Consider the following 21,705-nt stretch of genomic DNA (forward strand, 5'->3'; position numbering starts at 1 on the left):
ACTGTGGTGACTCGCCATGCGGATGCCTACCCTAGACTGTCTTTAGACGACGGTTTTGAAGTACTCGTGCTTGTAGCGTCAGGTCTCACAGGACATTTCTGATGCTGACACTGTCACTTGATATTTAAGAGGGCCAGCTCGTATATGATACAAATAAATTAAGAGAATTATATGTGGGTGAGTGGGAATGTGGAATGATGCACCTAGACCTTCCTGGAAAACGTAAAAAACGAAATTTTAAAACAAGTTGAACAACTTGAGACTTCTTTATGTTGAAAGAAGTGAGATACTTTTGACCTCAGCTACGCCTGCTGATGACCATCCGACAATCTCTATCAGGATTCGCAGGAAAAGACGCAATGAAGCACTTGGCGGGCAGTAACCTCGGAACACCCTCCTCATCCACATTGCTTGGACCGAACCGGCTGTCCGACGGTAACCTAATATCATAGTCTTTAAGTAAGTTGGCGACAATAGTGAGCATCTCCACCCAAGCCAAGTTACGGCCGATGCAGTTTCGGGGACCGTAGGAGAAGGTGAAGAGTGTCTTTTTCGCCTCGTCATTATCCAGGAACCTCTCTGGCTGGAATCGGCGAGGCTGCTCCCACAAGCCGTCGTGCATGTTCACGGAGCGGAGATTGACAAAAATCTCAGTGCCTGGTGGAATATAATGACCCTGAAGACTGATGCCCCGAGTCTGAGAGACACGGGGTGTTAAACCCGCTGTCGTTGGGGACACGCGCAGAGCCTCACTCACGACCGCGTCAATGTAGGGAAGCTTAGACAAGACCTCCTGATGGGAGATGAGATGGTCGGACGGAAACGTGGAACGAACCTCTTCGACAGCACGCTCTAGCTTGTCCGGGTGCAGAAGCAACAGATGAATCGTCCACATGATGGCGGACGAGGTGGTCTCACTCCCCGCGAGCATCATCATGATGCATTCCGCCTGAATCTCAGAACTTGACATTTTCATCTTGGATTCCGGGTCCTCGGCTTCCACAAACGCCTGCAGCATGTCGAATGGAACATGCTCCCCCGTCTCGCGGAGTTTCTTGCGCATGAGGAGCGACTCCCGGCTGTAGTCGGCCAGCTCCTGATACATCCATTTCCAAGGAAGCATGAGCCACGTGAAGGGGATGAGGGAGAGAAGACCGAGAATCAGGGGGCTGTCGAGAAGGTCCATGATGGAGCCCGCGCGGCTACTGATCGAGGAGCTGCCCTTGCTGATGGAGCTGGGGTCGCGCCCAAAGGCCAGCGCGCTCATAATGTCAAAGGTGGCCAGCTGCGTGTCGATGCGGTAGTTCACCTCGGTGGCCTTGCCGCTGTTCTCATCAATCATCCTCTCCCATTTGGCTTGGATGGCTAGGTAGCCGTGCCGCTGGATCACGTCCTCCATTTTGTGCAAATAGCTGAAGTTCAGATAGGGACCAATTTGGCGTCTGCGGCGACTGGCCAGGGCAGGGTCCCGCTGGGAGACAATGTTCTTGGTGCCCCCGTCGTCGAAAATGTCAAAAAAGGGGGCCTTTCTGAAGTCCTGTGAGCCCAATATGGTGCGGACGTCGTCTGGGTGGCTGACGCAGACCGCGTTGGGCTTGTAGACGTAGACAGGGCCATACTTGTCCGCATCGCGCTCTGCGGTCTGGGCGACCTTGCCGGAGAAGTTGTCGAGATCACCACGCTTGGCGGTCAGTCTTGCCAGCAAAGGGCCCGGGACCTTGCGCAAGGGGGAAAGGAAGAGGGCGTGGATGAAGCGGTAGGCGATGAAGAGGAGGAGACATGTGCTGACGACGGGCAGGAGAGGCGCCTGCGAGATTGACGACATCGCCTCGACAAAGTGCGCGTGGGCAGTCATCTTGGATGTCTGTGCTGTTGCGATGATTCTGATCTCTGGATGGCAACTTTTGTCCACAGTAGGGGGAGTCCTCAGGAATCGACACAGACCGCACCTGGATGTCTTGCTGGACCACTGCAGGCAGCAGAACCCTCGCGGCACATATTCCGCCTTCTGCAGAGGCAAAGGACTCACGGCGTCCACGGCCAGATTCGCCGATCCAGTGGTTCAATTCGTGGTCCTCGATTGACGAGATAGTAGCAACTACAGCGTTGCGAAAACACGGGGTGGCTCCATCACAGCACACATGCAGTCAGAACTGCAGATTATGCATAAACCTTGCGTCTCCATCATGGGGGTGACTGTATCAGACGTACAGAACCGTATCTGCAAGCTAGCCTCGACGTGCCGCTCAGATCGGCATGTACCGACAGATGTTGGCGCCTCGGAGGGTCGTATCGACGAACCAGACGGCGCTGTGTAAGCCACGGCATCAAACTGTTATGCGGTGCCTTGAATCTGTAGCCAGACTCTTTCGGATCCGCGAGCATCCATCGTTGTCTCACATAATACCAGACCCTGAGCCGGCAATTCGGCATCACACGCATTACGGCATTGGGATATAGTCATCGCCTACGCCTCCCCGTGCCTGGACATGTGTGGCTACCAGCACGACGCGCTGTCAGTTAGTGTTGCAAGCGGCGTCTTCACAGCTGCACGCTTGCATATCAGTGTTGCATGCGAATGCCACCTTCCCTCCTGAAGACCCTTCGTGTGTTGTGAGGTTCGCCGGCAGAGCTCAGACGCAAAGGCGGACCGAAATCTCGAGAGATGTATGGACTACAGGAGGAAGCGTGTGGTTGGTCGGGCCTGATGCAGCTTGCAATCGATGTAAAGGACCCTTGAGACCATTCTCAAGGTTCGAGTGTACGTAGTCACAATCAGTCTCAGTTGTGTCTAAAATCCCGCTTCCTTTGGTTTCTTCAAGCGTAAACAACCAGAGACCCTCAACGAGAGATCACCTACAACAGTCACAATGTCGGACCCTCTGCCCCCTGATACTGTCACTGGGACAGGAGGTCACTTGGACGCCAAAGCAGCCGCCGAGTACCGCACAGATGCCACGCGATGGAGGCTTCGCGTGGACAATGGCCGCCACATGTGGGAGTACATCACCAACGACGAAGAATTGAAGAACAGACCACAAAGTTTCGTCGAGCGCTACTGGCTGGGCGAGAGCTATGAACTGCCTCGCCTCCCGCCTCCACGGTCACCACAGCAGGCCTTGGACAGGGGATGGAACTTCTTCAAACGACTGCAGACGGACGACGGACACTGGGGCTGTAACGACGACGGTCCGCTCTTTGTCACCAGCGGCATCGTCATCTCATCGTACATCACCGGCACAGAGATCCCCCGGCCCATGGCAGACGAGATGATTCGCTACTTGATGAACTTTGCCAACACGGAGGGTGGTTGGGGACTCTGGATCGACAGCCCCTCGACGGTGTTTGGGACGACCATGAACTATGTCATGCTTCGCATCCTAGGCGTGAGCCCGAATCACCCCGTTCTCATCAACGCCAGGGCTGCGCTTCTCAGGATGGGGAGTGCGCGTGCCCTGCCTACATGGGGCAAGTTCTGGATGTGTGTCCTCGGTGTCTACGAGTGGGACGGCATCATCCCTCTGGCCCCAGAACCAACGCTGCTCCCGACGGCACTGCCCTTGAATCCGGGCAGTTGGTGGGTTCATGTCCGCAATGTCTTCGTCTCCATGAGCTACCTGTACGGGGCACGATTTCATCTACCGGTGAACGCGCTGACGAGCGAACTCCGTCGCGAGCTTTACGACATTGAGTACGACCGGATCGACTGGTTCGCGCAGCGCAACAACATCAGCGAGTTCGACCGCCTAAAGCCCATCACGCCACTCCAAAGGGCACTGACAGGTGCTCTGTGCACATATGAGCACTGGAAACTCCCATCTCTGCGACGTGCGGCTCTGCGAGAGGCTCTGTTTCAAGTCGAAGCGGAGGTGCTCAATACCAAGTACTTGTGCATCGCCCCCGTTAGCTTCGCGTCCAACATGCTTGTTCTCTACCACGCGCACGGCAAGGACAGCCACTGGATGAAGGGAATGAAGGAACGCATCATAGATCCTATGTGGATGTGCCGCGAGGGCATGGCCGCGTCAGGCACCAACGGTACCTCCCTCTGGGACACCGTGTTCACGGTGCAGGCGGCCATAGACGGGGGTCTTGCGACGCTGCCTGAGAACCGCGACGCCATGATCAAGGCGCTGCGATTCATTGACGAGTCACAGATCCGCGAGGACCCCCTTGGGATGAAGCATGTATACCGTCAGTCGACCAAAGGCGCGTGGCCCTTTAGCACGCGAGATCAGTCCTATGCTGTCTCAGACACAACGGCGGAGACGGTTCGGTGTGTCGTTGAGCTGCAGAACACGGGCGTCGTCCCCAAGCTCGTGTCCGATGACCGACTGAAGGAGGCAATTGACTTGATCCTGGGCATGGAGAACAAGTGTGGTGGCTTCTCTGCCTTTGAGCCCATCCGAGCCCCCAAGGCACTGGAGCTGCTCAACATTACCGAGCTCTACGACGGCGTCATGACAGACAACCTATTTCCCGAGTGCACGAGCTCCGTCCTCCTCTGTCTCAAGACGTTCTCGGATACCTACCCCACCTACCGCCAGTCAGACATTGCGTCCTGCGTTGAGAACAGCGTCAAGTATCTCGTCCAGTCCCAGTTTCCTGACGGAGGCTGGATCGCAGCATGGGGCGTCTGCTTCACGTACGCCACCATGTTCGCCCTACAAGGTCTACAGACAGTCGGCCTCTTTGAAGCCAACAGTGTCACCTGCCGCCGCGCCTGCCAGTTCCTCCTACGCTACCAGAACGCAGACGGAGGCTGGGGCGAGGATCTCACAAGTCTCAAGCACAAGCGCTACATTCAAGATCCGGCGGGCAGCCAGGTGACATGCACAGCCTACGCGCTAATTGGGCTCATGGCGGCGCGCTGCTCGGATCACCAGGCCATCAAGGATGGTGTCACCTGGCTGGTCAAGGCGCAGCAGGAGACAGGGGAGTGGTGCCAGACGTCGCTGGAGGGCATTTTTGCGAATCCGGGGGGGATGCGCTATCCGAACTACAAGTTTCATTTCTCGCTGGCGGCGATTGGAAAGTTTAAGGAGATGTATGGGGACCCTGTTCTGTTCTGAAGGAGGATGCGCATGTAATACCTAGCGAGACACTTGAGATATGAATTTGATAGGTACGGATCAACTCGTCCAGGCTGACAATAAGCCATCTGAAGGCAAACACGCAACCTCAGAGAAGGATAATTATGTGATGTGCTGGAGTTGTGTATGCTACTGCCCCATGGACTGGTCTACGTCCAGTATCCAGGCTGAGACGTAATATCCTTCTCGCATACAATCCCCTCGCGCACCATCACTTACACGAGTTTCCCCCTTAGGCTGCGATCTCGGAGGAGGCAAGATAAGCAGCCGCCCCTTGGGCTACTACAAAAAAAGTCTATTAGTAGCCCGCAACGCATTCCTCAACCGGCATTGTCTGGCGCCGGTGTTGAAGGGCAAATGTCACCCCCTGGCTCGGATCCGTGCGATGGTGGAACGGCGTGCTTGATGTGAATGAGCAGATTTACGGCCGGAATTATTACATGCGGCTGAATGCTTCTGCACCATGATATTACTTAGAAGGCAGTTACGCAGCATGCATGTGGTGATCTTGGGGCTCACGGATTCATCCGCACACGCCCATCGACGACGCCACACACACCTGTCGGTCTACATCCGCCGGGAGGTTACATGCAGTCTGGTCGCGGACTCGTCATTTGCATGCCGTCTTGGCAACCGGCTGAGGCCGTTGCAGGGAACTCTTGTTCTTGTTCAGCTGTGATTGACGTTGCCTGGGTATGGACAGTTCATGTTGAGTACTACGTAATTTGATCGAGGTGACTACATGCTGCACCGCACTCGAGGACTCTTGACATGCTGTGACAGATTCCCAAACGAATTCCCGTCAGAGTAAACCACCAGAGTCATGCTGTTCGAGCAGTTCACCGCGGAGAGCCTCCTCCAGGCCCTGGGCGATATTGGGCCTGCGGGCATCGTCGGTCTGTGGGTGATGATGGTTTTTGCCTACCATCTGGTATACCAGCTCTGCTTCTCCCCGTTGCGTCGTATCCCTGGTCCAACTCTCTCACGGCTTACTGGCGCCCATTCCATCATCAAGAGGATTGTCGCCCAGGGCGCCAAGTCTGTGCAGGCGGACTACGAGGCCTACGGGGATATCTACGTCAACAAGCCCAATGGGGTCAGCATCAGCAATCCCAAGGACATCAAAACCATCCTGACGTCGTACGAGTTTCGCAAGACAGACATTTATCAGATGCTCGACATCAAGGGACGCGCCAGCATCTTCACGACACGAGACGCCGCGCAAGCCAGCCAGCGGAGGCGCCAGATTGGGCCCTACCTCAACCATGGCTATCTGGGTCGCATGGAGTCATTGATCCTCGAGCACAGTATCGTCGCCATACAGAACAAGTGGGATGCCCTTCTCGAGGCCTCGCAAGGAGGGCTCGTCACCATCAACTTCCGCAACGACACCCAGTACGCGACCTTTGACACGATTGGCGCCCTGGCGTTCGGGCGGAGGTTCAACGCGCTGGCAAACGACGATCCGACTATCATCAAGTGGATCGAGGCCACCGGTTTCTACTTGGGGATGACAAAGAACCTCCCCTTTCTCAATTGGTATCCATTCTCCAAACTGCTGCGGCGCAAGAAGGCCATGTTCGACAGCTTTGTGTCCTATAGCGAGGACTCTGTGCGGCAGCGACGAGAGCAGTTAGACGACGCTGCTGCCGCCGAAGACAAGAAGCCCGTGGACCTTCTACAGGCTTTTATTGACGCCGAGGACCCTGAAGCCGCCGTGAAGGTCCCCATGACGCCGCACGAGGTGTCCACGGAGAGCATCGCCATGCAGTTGGCCGGCAGCGAGTCCACGTCGTTTGTCACGTCGTGGGTTCTCCATCTGCTGACGTTGTATCCGCAATTCATGCGGCGGTGCGTCGAGGAGGTGAGAAGTCAATTTGCCCTTGACTATCTCGTGGGGTTCGACGACTGTCGTAAACGCTTACCCTTCCTCGAGGCCTGCATTTACGAGACGCTGCGATACTCGCCCATCACATCGGGCTTCATTCCCCGTGTCAATAACACCAATGGTGTCACTATTCAGGGGCACTACGTCCCTGCTGGCACAGAGGTGGCTATCAACCTACACGGCGCCCATGTGAACAGGGACGTGTGGCGGGACCCTGATAGCTACGATCCCACGCGGTTTCTCGACGACGAGCAGGCCAAAAGGAATGTGTTCGCCTTCTCCTACGGGCATAGGAACTGCATCGGGCGGAACCTGGCCTGGATGGAGATGATGGTCATACTGGCTAACCTTTTGAAAAACTATGATATCCAGCTACCTCCCGACAGTGTCTGCGGTCCGCACAATGTGGATGAGAACGGGCGGCCGCGGATCATGCCTACGCGCAGCACGCTCTTCACGACGCCTAAGTATCCAGAGCGCGACTGCCGCATCGTCGTGCGAAAGAGGGTTCTGTAGATAGGACTTTAGTATCTCTGGAAGAAAGGAGCCGTGAACTTGGGTACTATGCTACATAATTGACACATGAGAGTATTCCCGCCGTCCATCTTGACCAACGTTCTCTGTGACAAAAGCATGGCCACAACTCTCGCCTCTTGGCCACGAAAGTCTTTCCGCTTGACGTAACACTTAAAGCATACTTTCCAATGCAACATTGGAGAACTTGCGTCCGCCGCCCCCGCCGCCTCTATTTCAGTTGGCGGACGATCTGCTGTCACCGTCGGACCTCGTCCACGTAACGCCGACATCCTCTCAGCTGCTACGTACCCTGTGGCCCATCCTTATCTGGATGGTAACTGACAATGATGCGGAGCGTTGTGAAATGCCGTTTGTTCTTCAATTTATGCGCGAACTTGCGATGTGGCGGCGGGACGTGCATGCGCGACGGAGCGAGTGGCTTGCAGTAGGACTGAATATTGGCGCCATCCATGCACGAGACTTTGTTGTGTACACCCCCTGACAATTTAGCCCCCTTTTGCCGGCACTACGCATCGTATTGCCGCCATGTATGGTTTCAGGGGAGAGGCACGCCACTCCTGCATGTTGATGATGGATCACGGATGCAGGAATCGACAAGAGATTCTGCCAGGAGGAGGACTCGAGTCGATGAGCTCGATTCCCTGGTCAACAAGTCTCAAAGCAAGTGTTGCAGCAAAAGCGCCAGAGTCCAGTCTGTCAACCGTTGTTGAAAGTAAACATGACAAACATGTCCTCAGAAGTGGCCATCGTCACCGGTGCGGCGCAGGGCGTTGGACTGGCCGTCGTCAAACTACTATGCGCTCGCAAGATGCGCGTCGTCCTCAGCGACGTCAATGTCGAAGCCGGGACCGCCGCGGCCACCGAGATCAACCAGGAGCACGGCGAGGGCGCGGCCACATTCATCGCATGCGACCTGTCCAAGACCCAAGACATTGAGTCGCTGATAGCCGACACTGTCTCCCGCTTCGGGGGCTTCTCCATCCTCGTCAACAACGCAGGCTTTCTCCGGGCGCCTTTCCTGGCCATCTCAGCTGAGGACATTAAGGACACCATTGCCATCAACCTCACGGCTGTGGTGCACTCGACGCAGCTCGCTATCAAGTTCTGGGACGAACACCCAGAAATCAAGGGGCAGGCAATCAGCGTCACCTCGTCCTCCTCGTTCAAGACGTACGCCAGCATCGCCGCGTACGGTGCCGCCAAGGCGGGCGCGGCGCAGTTCACGTTTGCTTGCCGTGCGTTTGGACCTCGTATCAGGGTCAATGCTGTGGCACCAACGGCGATTGCTACCGCCTTTGACAAGAACACCATGATGCGCGTCCCGACTGAGAGGACGGGGCCTGGATATACGCCCGAGGAGGAGATGCGTAATATGGGGTTGGCCCGTCTGCAGCCTGAGGATGTTGCAAGAGCCGTCGTGGAGTGCATCGACGATGAGTCGAGGTTTGGCAAGGTCGTCTATCTGGATGCCACAGAGGGTCAAAAGATTCGCGGGGGATTCTTAGGGGAGGACTGAGGGTTTAGGTACTAGCGAGAGTTTGAAAGACTCATGTACATATGAGGTACTCGTGAGAACAAGAGTTCATTTGTGTATCTATCTCATATCCCGTTCAACGACGCGAAAGCCTAATTCTACAGTCTCGTTCGGGATGCGTAGGTGCAAACACAATATGGCACTGAGAAGGCATTAGCTTGGGCCTACCACTCTCGTCCTTATTCTCCGGGCCAAACAAGCTATCCTCAGGCAAGCCAATATCATAGTCTTTGAGTAGGTTGGCGAGGATAGTCATAATCTCCATCCAGGCCAGGTTGCGGCCGATACAGCTGCGCGGGCCGTACGAAAACGCAAAGATGTTCTTCTTGGCGTCGGGATCCTTGAGGAATCGATCGGGTATAAACTTGTGCGGCTCGTCCCAGAAATCAGGTCTGTTGTTGAGCGCGAGTAGATTGAAGGCCACCATTGTGCCTGCAGGTATGTGTTGCCCCTGGATCTCCATGGCCCTCTCTGAATGGCGCGGCATGAAGCCGGACGTGATGGGCGCGTACCGAAAGACCTCGTACACAAACGACTCTAAAAAGGGCAGACTGGCCCGACTGTCCGCGTAGGTGACCATGTGGTCTCTGGCAAAGCAGCCGCGGACCTCGTCCTGCGCATGACGAAGCGCGTCCGGGTAGAGGGTGAGCAGGTGCAGAGCCCAGGTCACTGAAGCAGATGTTGTCTCGCTGCCAGCTAGTTGCATGCCTACGCTCTCAGCGTGGACTTCGACCGGAGACATGTTGACCTTGGAGTCTGGGTCTTCTGCGTCGATGAAAGCCTGTAGTATATCTGCTGGCTTCGTATCGACCCCTTGAGACAACGCCTCTCGGCGGAGTTCCACCGACTCACGCCCAAAGGAGACAAATTCTTGGTATTTCTTGAGCCAAGACCGGATCATATAGGAAAGCGGAAAGGTCATGAGCGGCTTGAAGTTGATGCTGACGCCAATGTACACGGCAGTTGCTGAGATCCAGTCGACGATACCGGCACCCGCGTCAGGCCCAGGAAAGGGATCGCGGCCAAAGGCAAGGGCACTCATGATGTTAAAGGTAGCCAGCTGGGTGTCATTGCGATAGTTGACTTCGATCGAGCCTTTTCCGCCGGCTTCGTCCAATTGCCAATCCCATTTGTCCTTCAACGCCTGGATACCGTGCTGGATGATGATGGACTCCATCTTGGCGAGATATCCAGGACTGCTCAGAAAGGGGCTCATCTGACGGCGTCTTTGACAAGCGAGATGCGGATCGCTAAACGTAACCAGATTTCTCATGACGGGATCCGTGAGGTTCCCGTACACGTTCCACTTCCACGAGTCGGCGGCGCCCAGAACTGCTTTTACATCGCTGGGGTGGCTGATGGTCACCGTGTTCGGCTTGGAGACGTAAATGTCGCCATATTTGTGAAAATCGGCGAGGGTGGCTTTTGCGACTCTCTTGGGCAGTCTCTTGTAGATAAAGGGGAGCGACGAAAGACGTGCCAGGACTGGACCAGGGACTCGTCGCAGAGGGCTGAGGAAGAAAGCGTACATGAGTTTCCACATGAGATATGCCCCCGATATCGAGAGGAACAGCGTCGTGAGGTTGTTCGTGACCATGGTGGACTGTAACTGCTCACCAAGTGCCTCCAGTATGTCAAGGGCAGCCATTATTGGCAATGAGGCAACGAAGCAGCTTTCGCTTTGATCTGGGAGACCTGCTGCCTATGGTAGGGCCGAGATGCCACATGCAGCGATGCCTACTCGAGTGCAAGGAGTTGTTCCTGTCCTTCTTTCTGACTAACGCCAGCCGCGTCAAGCGAGATGTTCGCCTTTCCATCAGAATGTCCGTATTCCTCGATAGAATGGCACCCCCCCGACGTCTTATGTTACATTGACGAAAGCGGCTAATGTTTGATCATCAATGTCTTCATTCTTCAGCCGCAGTGGCTTGCATTAGCGCACGACACGGCAGAGGGGCGTGTACATTTATGTTCACAACTTCTCATCCTTATCTCGTGCCTCAAGGTTACTATATTAGGCAAGTAGATGAATTTGCCGTGTGTGGCTTCGGAAGTTCGGCTCCTGACTGCGTCTGCTGTCTGGGGGTGGGCATTGAAGTCAACGGGACAACGACATGTATATGGATCAAGAATGAACCCTTCAGAAAAGGCGTGGCAGTCGGTCGTAGAGGCAATCCGAGGGGACAGAGGATACGGACGAGAGCATTCCACGGGATAGGGAACGGCAGCATTGGACAGCGAGTGAGTGCGAAGGGCTCGAGTCACTCGACCACGACTGAGGGTGGGGGCAGATTACATGTACTTAGGGTCGTAGATTTATGTACAAAGTAAATAGCTCTTAGCCCTTGAGCTAAGGTCCCTGAATGTGAATATTCACCAGGATCACCCCCATTAGGACAAAGACCCATCATCACACAGCACCGCCATGTTCAAATCCGACTTATACGAAATTCTCTGGCTGCTCTTCTACATCGCACTGTCCACGTATCTCGCCGCGACGGCAAAGTCCTGGATCACGAATCCTACTACTGCCACAAGATGGAGGACTTCCTGCGCCAGCTAGAGCACCACTCGTTCGAGCTCTCTCCACTGGACATCATCCCCAGTCATCTTTACCTGACCAAGGTCTTCTTCTACAAGGGCAACCTCATGTCCAACGACACACTGCTGGCATCTCTATACGATTCTCTACAGAGCTTCCCGATTCTTGTTGCGAAACTCCAGCGTCATGGATCCACCTCCATGAGACTCATCGTCGACAGGGACGCCCCAAACCTGCCCTCGTGGGAAGAGCACGAAGACCTCAATGTACACTTTGAGGAGCTAGAAAGGAAAAGATTCCACCGTGATCAGTGGCCTGATTGCATCAACATCACGGATCCGCTCCTCTACGCGGGCAACGGCGGTGATGTGCCCAAACTTCTGCGGGTCCGACTCTATCGCTACAGAGACAGCAGCGGATCCGCCCTGGTGGTACGTGTTGCCCACTGTGTCTTCGACGCAAAGGGATTCGCTTTCTTCATGAACCACTGGGCAACGTCCCATCGCAACCGCTTGTCGAGCGGTGCGCACGAGTCGCCTTTTCGGCCTGATCTGGATCGCGCCGTCATGTACAAACACGTCCCTCCCGATGTGCGGCCACAACCACTCGGGCGGATCATGACTTGGGTGTCATATGTTTTGACAGCACTACTGGGTATCGTGACATGGTTCGTCGCGAAGAAAACATCCACAGGTCCATCTGTCAGTCATCTCTTCCGCGTGCCAAGGGAGTCACTAGACCGTGTTTCTTCTACGCACCAGGGAAAGTTGGCCTTGTCCGACAATGACATAATCACGGCCCTCTTCCTCATGTCCTATGCGCAGCTTGGACGATTTTCGGGTTGGAGGTTGCCCAAGGATATCACGGCCATTGTGCCTTGCGACTTTCGCCACCGGCTTGGTGTCCCAGAAAGCTTCACGGGGAGCTGTGCGGTGGGCATCTACGTCGAAGCCCCCCTGAACCTTCTCCTGCAGCCCATCACTCCGTCGTCCTTGTCTGCGGTGGCAGCTATATCTCGCGAGGCGGTCAGCAAAGTGGACGTGCATGTTATCACCAGTCTCGCCAAGAAGGCCACGAAAGCGATGCAGGTGTTAGGAGACAAGGCACGGCTGCTGTACTCGCTCATGGTGTGCCAGGCCTTCTCCAACCAGAGTCGACTTCCCTTCTACGAGATTGACTTTGGTGCCGGTGGACCGCTCTTTGTCGCCCCCATGGCCTATTCCAAGAGCCTGGCGGTCATTGTGCCTTCGCCCCCTGGGAGCGAGGATGTGTACGTCTACCTGACTTTGGAGGAAAGGGAAATGAACAGGATACTACAGAATGAGGGCTTCATGAGTATGGTAAAGCTCTATTACTAGCTAACAGGGCTAATGTAGTGAACAAAATCAACGCTGAGCCATGTCCGTCGCGGCAATGAATGCAAATGTCAGAGCTGGGCCCAGCGTACTGCCCGCCCCAGGATATGTTCTCCCCATGATACTCGCCGACGTGTTGCCAGCAGCGTACAGCCCGGAAATAGAAGAACCATCTTCCCTCAACACTCTCCCTCGATGATCTGTCAACAGGCCACCCTTGGTCCCCAAGTCACCGGGCACCACAGGAACTGCGTAGAATGGTGGTCGAGCAATGGGGCCAAGGTTAGGATTAGATCCTCCAGCGTTGGGGTCGCCAAAAAACGTGTCATAGGCGTTGTCTCCCCTTCCAAAGTCCAGATCCACGCCTTGGGCGGCCATGTCGTTGAACCGCGCGATTGTCTTGCACAAGCCTGCGGCGTTGACGCCAATGGCAGTCGCTAGGGCATCTAACGTGTCCGCTTTGTGCATATAGCCAGCCTCGAGACCCTTCTTCGGCTCTTTCCGAGGCAGAACAGACCCCAGTGCGTATCTCTGACGGTGATTCTGGTCGAGGATCAGCCAGGCTGGGATAGCCTTGACCTTGGTGTTGTGCTCGTACTGTCGGTGACCGGCGTCCACGTACGACGCAGCCTCGTTCATGAATCGGGAGCCGGTAGAGTCCACAATAATCGAGAAGGGCCGCGCGCGCTCCTGAAGACTGAAGAACCACTTGCCCATCTCAGGATCGAGAATGGTCGGCCCCCACCAGGCCTCGTCCATCAAGGCTACGGCTGCTCCTGCGGCGACGCCCGCCTGGATGGCATCACCCGTGTCTCCCTCGGGCGTGCTCGTCCACTCGGTGCTTGCAGGCTGAGGCCCGAATTTGTCTCGCATTTGCTTGTTGTGCGCGAACCCCCCTGCGCACAGAAGCACTCCTTTGTTGGCCTGGACAGTGACCACGCTGCCTTCATGCTTGATCTTGGCACCGTGAACGGAGCCATCCTGCCCTCTCAGAAGTTCCATCAGAGGAGCGTTGCGCCATACGGGAATTTCATCCGCCTTTGCCCGGTGAAGCAATTGTGCAATCAGAGACTGGCCCATGGTCACAGGGCTTTGACCGCGGAGTCTTAGCCACAACATGCGGAAGACGACAGATATCGCCTTTGCCAAGTGCTTGGCTGAAGCCCCCGTCATTGTTAGACTGGTCGCTTCGTCGGTGAATATGGGAGGCGGTTGTCTCGGTCTTGATCGCAGGAAACCCCCCCAGTCCCCCAGCTTCTTCAGGTCAAAGACGTCAGGCTCGACAGTACGACCCCAGCGAGGCAGTGCCCCGGGAGCATTGGGGTAATAGTCGGGCACACCTTTGCTGCATCTCCATCGAAAGCCGAGCTTGCGGAGGAAATCGACCATCTTAGGTCCCTCATCCAGGAAGGCGAGTTTGCGCTCGCGCGAGGATGCAGGGCCAACATCTGCCACGACGCTCTCCAGGTACCGCAGCGCGTCTTCTTTGTTGTCCTTGACGCATTGCGCTTGCACGTAGGAGTTGTTGGGCACCCAGAGTCCGGCGCCCGAGTAGGCTGACGAGCCTCCAATTCTGTCATCCTTTTCGACGACAAGCGGCCGGAGACCAAGAGACTTGGCTCGCAGGGCGGCTGTTAGACCGGCGCCACCAGCTCCGATAATCACAACGTCAAAAGACTTGTCGAAGGAATGTTGCGCGGTGGTGATGGCATGACGCTGCAGCCATGGACGGCGTACGATAGGGGCTAGCACACGCGTGCTGGGCCGACAGGACAGCAGAGTCATGGCCACAGACAGCAATTGAGATTCAATCCGACTCTACAAGCAAAGGCAGAGATGCGCTACTCAGTGCAGAAGCTGGACTTGCTGCTGGCGGTGCCGTCGCCATTCGACCAAAGCATTCTGCTCTGGTGGGATCGACAAGCGGAAATCATCCGCGTTCAGGGGCGCGGAACCTGCACACATGAACTTACTTACAATGACGGATGTTTCCTTTCCGCTGGCTGAATGGTTTGTCAAGTTCATACCTGCAAGGCCCTTTTGCTTCGGCTATCGTGGCGGCGGCTTGCCGCTTGGATGCATGTCTTCCTGCAGGCTAATGCCACACCCTCCCTCGGAGGATCAGCGCCTTGGCGGCGTTAAGGTCCGTCCCGCCGATCACCAGCGGTCCAGGGCCCCTTGTTTCCTAGATGGATGCATGCAGACCATGTTGTGTGTCCGATACCGTACTTGAGTGTGTGGTGGGAGCTCGTCGACTCGTCTGAGGCTGGCCCTCGATCGCAGAGAATGCCATGGACGTCGCGACGCCTGCTAATCTGTTCCTTTCCCACTGCTATTCATCGCTTTCTTGTATCTCAGAGCTTTTTTCTCACTGAAGACATTGCCAACGTTCAACAGTTCTAGCAAGATGGACCGACTGCATCTTGCGGTAAAGCCGCAGACCTTCTCGTTGTCTGGCTTTGATATGCAAGGTTCCTTTGCCAACATACCGTATGCCTTCTTCTACGAGAACGCTGCTGGTGCCGATCCATTCCTTCCGGTGTCTTTGCTGAAGGAGTCGCTATCCAAGGCTCTCATCGGCTTTCCCATTCTTCTAGGCCACATCCGGCAGACGGCGACAGGAAAGATAAGCGTCGTGGTTGACCCAAACAACCTCAACCTGCCAGAGTTCGTGGACTCCACCTGCGACAACATTTCATTACAGGACATCAAGTCTAAAAGCTTTTCGTGGGACTCTTGGCCCGAGGGCGTGGCCACCGTTGGTGGTTTCGCTGCGCCTGCGGCCACAGATGGCAAGATTCGACTCCTCAACGTGCATGCCATGAGGCTCAAGGAGAACAGTGGACTGATTCTCTTCGTCAACATTCCACACTATGCGGTGGATGGATCTGGGTACTTTGCCTTTATCCGACACTGGGCACGGACAAGTGCCTCAATGCTGTCAGGCCAGGACACAAGCGCAAGAGAGGACCCGCGTCTCGACGCTGACAGAGGGAGGATAAAGGAATTTCTCTCCGTTGAGCGCAAGGCTCTAGACTCCATCTCACACTCCATGTACACAACCGCCAACTTCTTCTGCGATACCCTGGCTTGGTTGTCGCCAACGACTTTGGGTCGGCTTCTCACCAAGCTTGGGAGTCTATCATCTGGGGAGGCACATCTTTTCTACGTGTCCAAGGCGAAGCTAGTAGAGCTACGTCAATCCATGGAGTCACATCTTCCCTCGGGATCGCGTGTCAGCGACAATGATATCTTAGTCTCTTTGATCAGCAAGACGTATGTACAGAGCCAACCCCAGGAGGAACCAAAACCTGGCTGGTTCACAAGGGCGCCAGAGAAAGAGACACACTTCACAGTTCGCATCCCGTCCGATGCGAGGCCACGCATCGGCATGGACGGTGCATTCACGGGCAATCTACTTCTCCCTGCACTCGTCCGTACCTCCATGGATGACCTCTCCAGACCGACATCGCCAGAAACGCTGGCATCAGCTGCCATGCAGGTTCGTCGTACTATTGGTGCCATTGATGCACCGCTGGTTGCTGAATTTTACGACACGGTGTCAGCCCATCCATCCAGCCACATGCGGCCGCTCGCGTTCGCGTCGGGCCACCAAACAACGAGCATGGTCGCCACCAGCCAAGTGCGGTTTGGCATGTATGACGCCGATTTTGGCCTTGGAAAGCCAGCGTTTGTGTGTCTGACTAATCTATTTGCTGGAAGCTACACGATGGCTGCCCTAATGCCGACTGCTCCAAACCAGGAGCCTGGCGTGAACGTGCTTCTTACAAGTAACGCCGTTGCGATGGGCAACATGCTCAAGAATCCGTTTTGGAGGGAAACAGTGGATTTGCTATGGTAAACGGGGTGGCCACTAGTTCTTGAGCAGCACGGAGAGAGAATAGAACCATACACCAATGCCAACCCTTGATAATCTCAATGTTGGCTGGACTATCCGTCCTTGCGAAGATTGTCCATCAAGCCGGTGAAACGGTAAGAAAAAGGCTTAGTATGACTCACTCCACTGGGTGTGCCATGCCCATCGTGATAAGTTGGGCGCTCTTTTGGCCGAGCTATCTGCCGGAGGTATCTGGCTCGCCGCCAAAGGCGGAGTCTCCACGCTGGCGCATGTACATACTGGATAAATTGTAGCTTGCAACATTGGGGGCGTTGATAAAGACTAACACATGTGATCTCTACGTAAGTAACTGGGGAACTCTGCATATCGGCCGTCGTGGGCCGTGGCGTCCACTAGGTCGACTAGGACCACGCCCTGTTCTCCTCCCCTTTTTTCCTCCTCGGACACCAGAGTGTCCCTAGAAACTAGGACGTAGATTATCCTCTGTCGATTCCAACCAGGGGCTGCTACCTCCTCCGTTAGGCCTTGCAATGTAACCATTCATTCTGGCCGTTCTTAGTCTGAATAAGGCTATTCACAAACCCTACAGTGTCCGTGAGCGGAGGGACGATAGCTTTCACACGTGAACGAATATTGCGGTATCGCCATTTCACTGCTTTCTCTTCACACCCTCTGTTCTCATGTCCTACAGCTTCCTACCTCCTAGTTCCCTTTTTGATAACTATGAAATCCGGAAAGCCCACCACAACGATGGAGTTGGAGTCTGTTGCGTCAGTCCTCGGAGAGGCTACCACTCTCGCCCCGAAGATCACAGCAGACACAGCGCCATTCATCTCCTCATGGACACAATTTGGTTCTTGTCTCGTCATCTTGGTGGCCATGATTACTGCCTACATTGTCTGGCAAGTCATTTATGCCGTCTACCTCTCTCCTCTGAAGCATATACCAGGGCCCCTGTCCGCACGTCTCTCAGCGAAGCGAGGTATTTGGTACGTGATCACGGGCAAGGCGGCTGCCATTGCCGAGGAAGACTACAAGACATACGGAGATGTATACCTCGCGAAGCCCAACGCCGTGTTTCTCTGCGACCCGCAAGATGCGCGCAAAGTCCTCGCCATGGGTGAATTCAGAAAGACGGACATGTACCGCATCTTCGAATACGAGGGCGTGCCCAATGTCAGCACTTTGATCGATCCAACGGACGCCAACAGGCGGCGCCGGCAGCTTCATCCCTTCTTCTCGTACTCTTACCTCGCCAAGATGGAATCCATTGTGCAGACACATGGATACCTGGCCCTCAAAGCGCGCTGGGACAGCATGATCAAGGCTGGCGGTGCCGATCACCAGAGCGCGACTGTCAATTACCGTCTAGACACACAACTGGCCATGTTTGACATCACTGGCGCCCTCGTGTTCGGCAGGGAGTTTGGCGCTCTTGAGACTAATAACCTTGACTACACCTCTTGGGTCAACAACACGCTCACCTACATGCTCATGGCGCACTACTTCCCCATCCTGAAGACCTGGCCATTCAGCTCTCTGGTCCGCCGGTTAAGGAAGTCATACGACTCTCTTGTGGACTTTAGCAAGGAGTCCATTGCGATTCGACGGGAGTTTCTGGATGCTGGAGGTGACAAACCCGCAGATCTGCTACAAGCACTCATCGACTCGGAGGACCCCGACTCTAAGATTCGAATGTCCCCTCGCGAGGTGCAAGCTGAAAGCATTAGCATGCTCGTGGGAGGCTCCGAGTCCACCTCGTCGGTCATCTCTTGGGTCATACACTTTCTTCTACTCTACCCCCAACACTTTCGACGGGTCATGAATGAAGTTCGGCAGGCATTCCCTGCTGACCACCTGATCACACATGCCGAATGCAGGGAACACCTGCCGTTTCTTGAGGCTTGCGTCTACGAGACGCTGCGATGTATCCCCACGGCGAGCACGTCTTTCCCACGCATATCAGACCGTAAGGCCATCACTATCAAGGGGCACTACATTCCACCCTCGACGGAGATTGTGACCAACAAGTGCGCTGCTCACATACACAAAGAGTCATGGCAGGAGCCGTACGACTTTAGGCCCAGTCGGTTCATAGAGGATGGGGGTGAGGCCAAGAGAAACATGCTCTCCTTCGCATACGGCACACGTATCTGCATTGGGAGAAACCTGGCTTGGGTCGTCATGATGGTGACATTGGCGAATCTCTTCAAGGACTATGATGTGTCGCTGCCGGAAGGCAGTCTCTTCCGGCCAGAAAATGTCGATAGAAACGGACGACCGAAGATTATGCCAACTAAGCTCGGGGTTGCTACCATGCCCGCACACCCGGAGCGTGATTGCATCATGGTCATCCGGAAAAGGACTGCTTAGAGACTTAGAGGAGCGCAGTCATCGAGGACCTTTCGGGAGTAATCCAGGCCGTACTTTATAGGGAGACTCTGGGTAAACCTTGGACACGGTGCATGGAGACGGCTTTGTATGTGGCAACATAGCCGTGCATGTCGAAGAAAGTTGTTCTCAACCTGCAAAAGTCTAATATAGAGACCTAAATCTATAAAGAATACGGTAAACTTTCTTGTTTCTAGACTCCGGGATACACCACGTGACATCAAATGTATCATTCTTCTTGCCTCGCGAAGAAAGAAGGTCAAGGTCCCCTTGGCCAGGTTCTTTTTAACAGCTGTGAGATTTAGAAGTATACTATTGATCACCTAGTAGATATATACTATGGCCAAGGTGACCATGTCAAGACTCAACGGTGAATATGTGGCTTAACTCGACTTAGATTCATCATCATACTCAATATAACTATAACTACTGGGATATTTCTCCTCCAGCTCCTTCCAGGTAAGCATATAGCCTGATGGCGTTTCGTTGAAGAACTTCACATTCTGCGTGCCGAAATCATCGTCGTCTATAGCGTCACGCCACCAAACAACGCCATCCGTGCAAATCACATGCACCTCCTTGATGCTAGGGAAATCCGTGGCCATCTCATTAGACCTCCAGTAACACCAGTTCTCGTTTCGGCTGCCTTGTATACGCAGACGCTGAATCAGGGGTTTCTCAGGCTTGATAGGTTCAAAGGTAATAGGCCTGACGGAGATCATATCGAACTCAAAGTTGACCCACGTATCCCGAGGCTTGGACCCTGACGTGAAGGCACGCACGTAAAGAGAACGGGCCAATGCACAGCGCCGAGCTTCGCGACAGACGTGTAGGACGGCAGGTGGGCGTACGGGCGACCTAATGTACTCGATCTGCTTGAAAACAATAGTAGGGGGATGCGTGTAGACCTCGACAATCCGCGGTTCGGCCTCCGTAAGCTCCCAAACACGGGTACGGATCTCAGGCGGCAGACGCGAAAATTGGTGGAATCTGTCGCGTTTCTTGATCACCACCGGCGGTGGTCTCTTGGGTCGTTTGCCCATTTCGTGGGCGAATCTGAAAGAGTCGTCCTAACTGCTGCTATGTTCAGAGTAATGTGGTTTGGGGGAGGCAGATAGGGGTTTGCGCCATTAATAGCCTTCGAATTGGTGTGGTGAGTCACTGAGTCTGGTGACCGCGTTCGCTGGGCTCTTCTAATAGCAGGAGGTCGGCAACAAGGGAGAATCCCGAACTCGTCTTAATATGGGTGTTCTAGAACGCCCATATCTGCTCTTTTTAGCGCCAGAACTTTTGCTCAGACCGCCATACATGGGTGCCCGTCAGGCAGTTGGTTGAGATAGACTCGGTCTCAATTGTGCATGCCAAGTGTTTGCCGCCATGCTTAGCCTCGGAATTTCAACGTCGAACAAGAGTGCTTGCCCGACTAATATACTGGTCATGTGCCCTCAATTGTCATTCAGAGCTGCCTTTGCTGTAACTGCATCTTTTCAGCATAACTCAGTGTCCAGCTAGACGACTCTTGCCCTTGGCCTTTGTCGATACTCGCACTGGTCAACTGGTCTGGCGCTACTCTCTAACGAAACAACCTACAAAGCAACTTTGAGTATCCAGATAACGACATTCAGGATGAACTCGATGCATTTCACAGCGCTCGCCAAATTCCTGGCGTTCCTCGTTGCCGCTCGCCCAGTGGTGGCTCGTGGGTACCACCCTGGACTCCAATGGGACCCTGAGCCTGCCTTACCCTGCATCACTTGGTATGACAACGCAGAAGGCGAGTCTTGTGAAGAAGTCCGAGACTACTGGAACATCACCCCGGAGGAGTTCACCAAGTGGAATCCCTCCGTCGGCCTCGACTGCAAACCCTGGCGCTACCAATCGTACTGCGTCGTTCCCCAAAGAACCTGTTCTTGAGAAACGCATTAGTCAGGATGGCGGTGACGACAATCTGATCATTGCCGACTGCCAGGAGACTTGCTACCAGGAGGCCTTCATCTTCGCGGGCGTCAAGGCTGGGAACGAATGCTGCTGCAGCACCTACATCGCCGGCGGGAGGACCAACAATGCGACTGCTGAATTCAACTCGCCCGGCACGGGTGACGACAAGGTCAATTGCGGTGGCAAGGACCGAGTGGACGTATTTGCACCTCTTATCCCCGCTGATTACTACGACCGGAAACCTCAAGCAGTCCCAGACCGCTGGAGACGGAAGCGCAGAGCAGGAGAGTGACGAGGCTGAAGCGGAGCCCAGCCAGTCCTCGAGTGCGAGCGAGGACAGTGTGGTGCAGGAGGACGACGCTGAATCTGGTGCGTCGATGAATCGCGCTATGTTCATACGAGGCTTTCTAGACTGAATTCCTCGTTTGGAGTCGGCTCGGTGTCCAGGAGACCGACCCGATGGTTGTCCGGCTCGGGGGGGGGGGGGGGGGGGGGGGGGGGGGGGGGGGGGGGGGGGGGGGGGGGGGGGGGGGGGGGGGGGGGGGGGGGGGGGGGGGGGGGGGGGGGG

The 21,705-nt window shown here is 55.1% G+C and overlaps 11 protein-coding genes across 11 annotated transcripts; 7 read left to right on the plus strand and 4 right to left on the minus strand.

Annotated features, from left to right (window-relative positions):
- Positions 1–298: 298 nt before the first annotated feature.
- F5Z01DRAFT_631615 (cytochrome P450) lies at positions 299–1,825 on the minus strand (the record flags this gene model as incomplete). The annotated part of the gene is made up of 1 exon (XM_046261802.1): positions 299–1,825. One exon carries the CDS (start codon positions 1,823–1,825, stop codon positions 299–301), a length of 1,527 nt encoding a protein of 508 aa, XP_046113410.1.
- Positions 1,826–2,768: 943 nt separating this feature from the next.
- F5Z01DRAFT_669097 (squalene-hopene-cyclase) lies at positions 2,769–5,131 on the plus strand. The gene has a single exon (XM_046264391.1). The coding sequence runs from the start codon at positions 2,871–2,873 to the stop codon at positions 5,070–5,072; it is 2,202 nt and encodes a 733-aa protein (XP_046113411.1). The 5' UTR covers positions 2,769–2,870; the 3' UTR covers positions 5,073–5,131.
- Positions 5,132–5,825: 694 nt separating this feature from the next.
- On the plus strand, positions 5,826–7,603 carry F5Z01DRAFT_669098 (cytochrome P450). The gene has a single exon (XM_046264392.1). The coding sequence runs from the start codon at positions 5,917–5,919 to the stop codon at positions 7,495–7,497; it is 1,581 nt and encodes a 526-aa protein (XP_046113412.1). The 5' UTR covers positions 5,826–5,916; the 3' UTR covers positions 7,498–7,603.
- Positions 7,604–8,092: 489 nt separating this feature from the next.
- Positions 8,093–9,099, plus strand: F5Z01DRAFT_669099 (3-oxoacyl-reductase 1). Its single transcript, XM_046264393.1, has one exon. It carries the CDS (start codon positions 8,237–8,239, stop codon positions 9,032–9,034), a length of 798 nt encoding a protein of 265 aa, XP_046113413.1. The 5' UTR covers positions 8,093–8,236; the 3' UTR covers positions 9,035–9,099.
- Positions 9,100–10,853, minus strand: F5Z01DRAFT_669100 (cytochrome P450). Its single transcript, XM_046264394.1, has one exon. It carries the CDS (start codon positions 10,698–10,700, stop codon positions 9,129–9,131), a length of 1,572 nt encoding a protein of 523 aa, XP_046113414.1. The 5' UTR covers positions 10,701–10,853; the 3' UTR covers positions 9,100–9,128.
- Positions 10,854–11,283: 430 nt separating this feature from the next.
- F5Z01DRAFT_746095 (transferase family protein) lies at positions 11,284–12,952 on the plus strand (the record flags this gene model as incomplete). Its single annotated transcript, XM_046266944.1, has 1 exon — positions 11,284–12,952. The coding sequence occupies exon 1, from the start codon at positions 11,591–11,593 to the stop codon at positions 12,950–12,952; it is 1,362 nt and encodes a 453-aa protein (XP_046113415.1). The 5' UTR covers positions 11,284–11,590.
- F5Z01DRAFT_669102 (extracellular 3-ketosteroid 1-dehydrogenase) lies at positions 12,929–14,852 on the minus strand. The gene has a single exon (XM_046264395.1). It carries the CDS (start codon positions 14,732–14,734, stop codon positions 12,980–12,982), a length of 1,755 nt encoding a protein of 584 aa, XP_046113416.1. The 5' UTR covers positions 14,735–14,852; the 3' UTR covers positions 12,929–12,979.
- Positions 14,853–15,184: 332 nt separating this feature from the next.
- F5Z01DRAFT_669103 (transferase family protein) lies at positions 15,185–17,199 on the plus strand. The gene has a single exon (XM_046264396.1). The coding sequence runs from the start codon at positions 15,357–15,359 to the stop codon at positions 16,809–16,811; it is 1,455 nt and encodes a 484-aa protein (XP_046113417.1). The 5' UTR covers positions 15,185–15,356; the 3' UTR covers positions 16,812–17,199.
- Positions 17,200–17,347: 148 nt separating this feature from the next.
- On the plus strand, positions 17,348–19,418 carry F5Z01DRAFT_669105 (putative cytochrome P450 monooxygenase). Its single transcript, XM_046264398.1, has one exon. It carries the CDS (start codon positions 17,532–17,534, stop codon positions 19,179–19,181), a length of 1,650 nt encoding a protein of 549 aa, XP_046113418.1. The 5' UTR covers positions 17,348–17,531; the 3' UTR covers positions 19,182–19,418.
- A 158-nt stretch (positions 19,419–19,576) lies between these two features.
- F5Z01DRAFT_669104 (uncharacterized protein) lies at positions 19,577–20,403 on the minus strand. Its single transcript, XM_046264397.1, has one exon. The coding sequence runs from the start codon at positions 20,240–20,242 to the stop codon at positions 19,583–19,585; it is 660 nt and encodes a 219-aa protein (XP_046113419.1). The 5' UTR covers positions 20,243–20,403; the 3' UTR covers positions 19,577–19,582.
- A 47-nt stretch (positions 20,404–20,450) lies between these two features.
- F5Z01DRAFT_754455 (uncharacterized protein) lies at positions 20,451–21,553 on the plus strand (the record flags this gene model as incomplete). Its single annotated transcript, XM_046267110.1, has 3 exons — positions 20,451–21,079; positions 21,126–21,336; positions 21,389–21,553. The coding sequence occupies exons 1-3, from the start codon at positions 20,826–20,828 to the stop codon at positions 21,551–21,553; spliced, it is 630 nt and encodes a 209-aa protein (XP_046113420.1). The 5' UTR covers positions 20,451–20,825.
- Positions 21,554–21,705: the final 152 nt, after the last annotated feature.

Source organism: Emericellopsis atlantica, assembly GCF_019669845.1.
Source record: "Emericellopsis atlantica unplaced genomic scaffold F5Z01scaffold_65, whole genome shotgun sequence".
NCBI lineage: Eukaryota > Fungi > Ascomycota > Sordariomycetes > Hypocreales > Bionectriaceae > Emericellopsis > Emericellopsis atlantica.

Bases quoted from the DNA above. Each gene is read 5' to 3' on its own strand.
- F5Z01DRAFT_669104 (XM_046264397.1), bottom strand. From the start codon at position 20,242: ATGGGCAAACGACCCAAGAGACCACCGCCGGTGGTGATCAAGAAACGC.
- F5Z01DRAFT_669103 (XM_046264396.1), top strand. From the start codon at position 15,357: ATGGACCGACTGCATCTTGCGGTAAAGCCGCAGACCTTCTCGTTGTCT.
- F5Z01DRAFT_669102 (XM_046264395.1), bottom strand. From the start codon at position 14,734: ATGACTCTGCTGTCCTGTCGGCCCAGCACGCGTGTGCTAGCCCCTATC.
- F5Z01DRAFT_669105 (XM_046264398.1), top strand. From the start codon at position 17,532: ATGAAATCCGGAAAGCCCACCACAACGATGGAGTTGGAGTCTGTTGCG.
- F5Z01DRAFT_669098 (XM_046264392.1), top strand. From the start codon at position 5,917: ATGCTGTTCGAGCAGTTCACCGCGGAGAGCCTCCTCCAGGCCCTGGGC.
- F5Z01DRAFT_669100 (XM_046264394.1), bottom strand. From the start codon at position 10,700: ATGGCTGCCCTTGACATACTGGAGGCACTTGGTGAGCAGTTACAGTCC.
- F5Z01DRAFT_669099 (XM_046264393.1), top strand. From the start codon at position 8,237: ATGACAAACATGTCCTCAGAAGTGGCCATCGTCACCGGTGCGGCGCAG.
- F5Z01DRAFT_669097 (XM_046264391.1), top strand. From the start codon at position 2,871: ATGTCGGACCCTCTGCCCCCTGATACTGTCACTGGGACAGGAGGTCAC.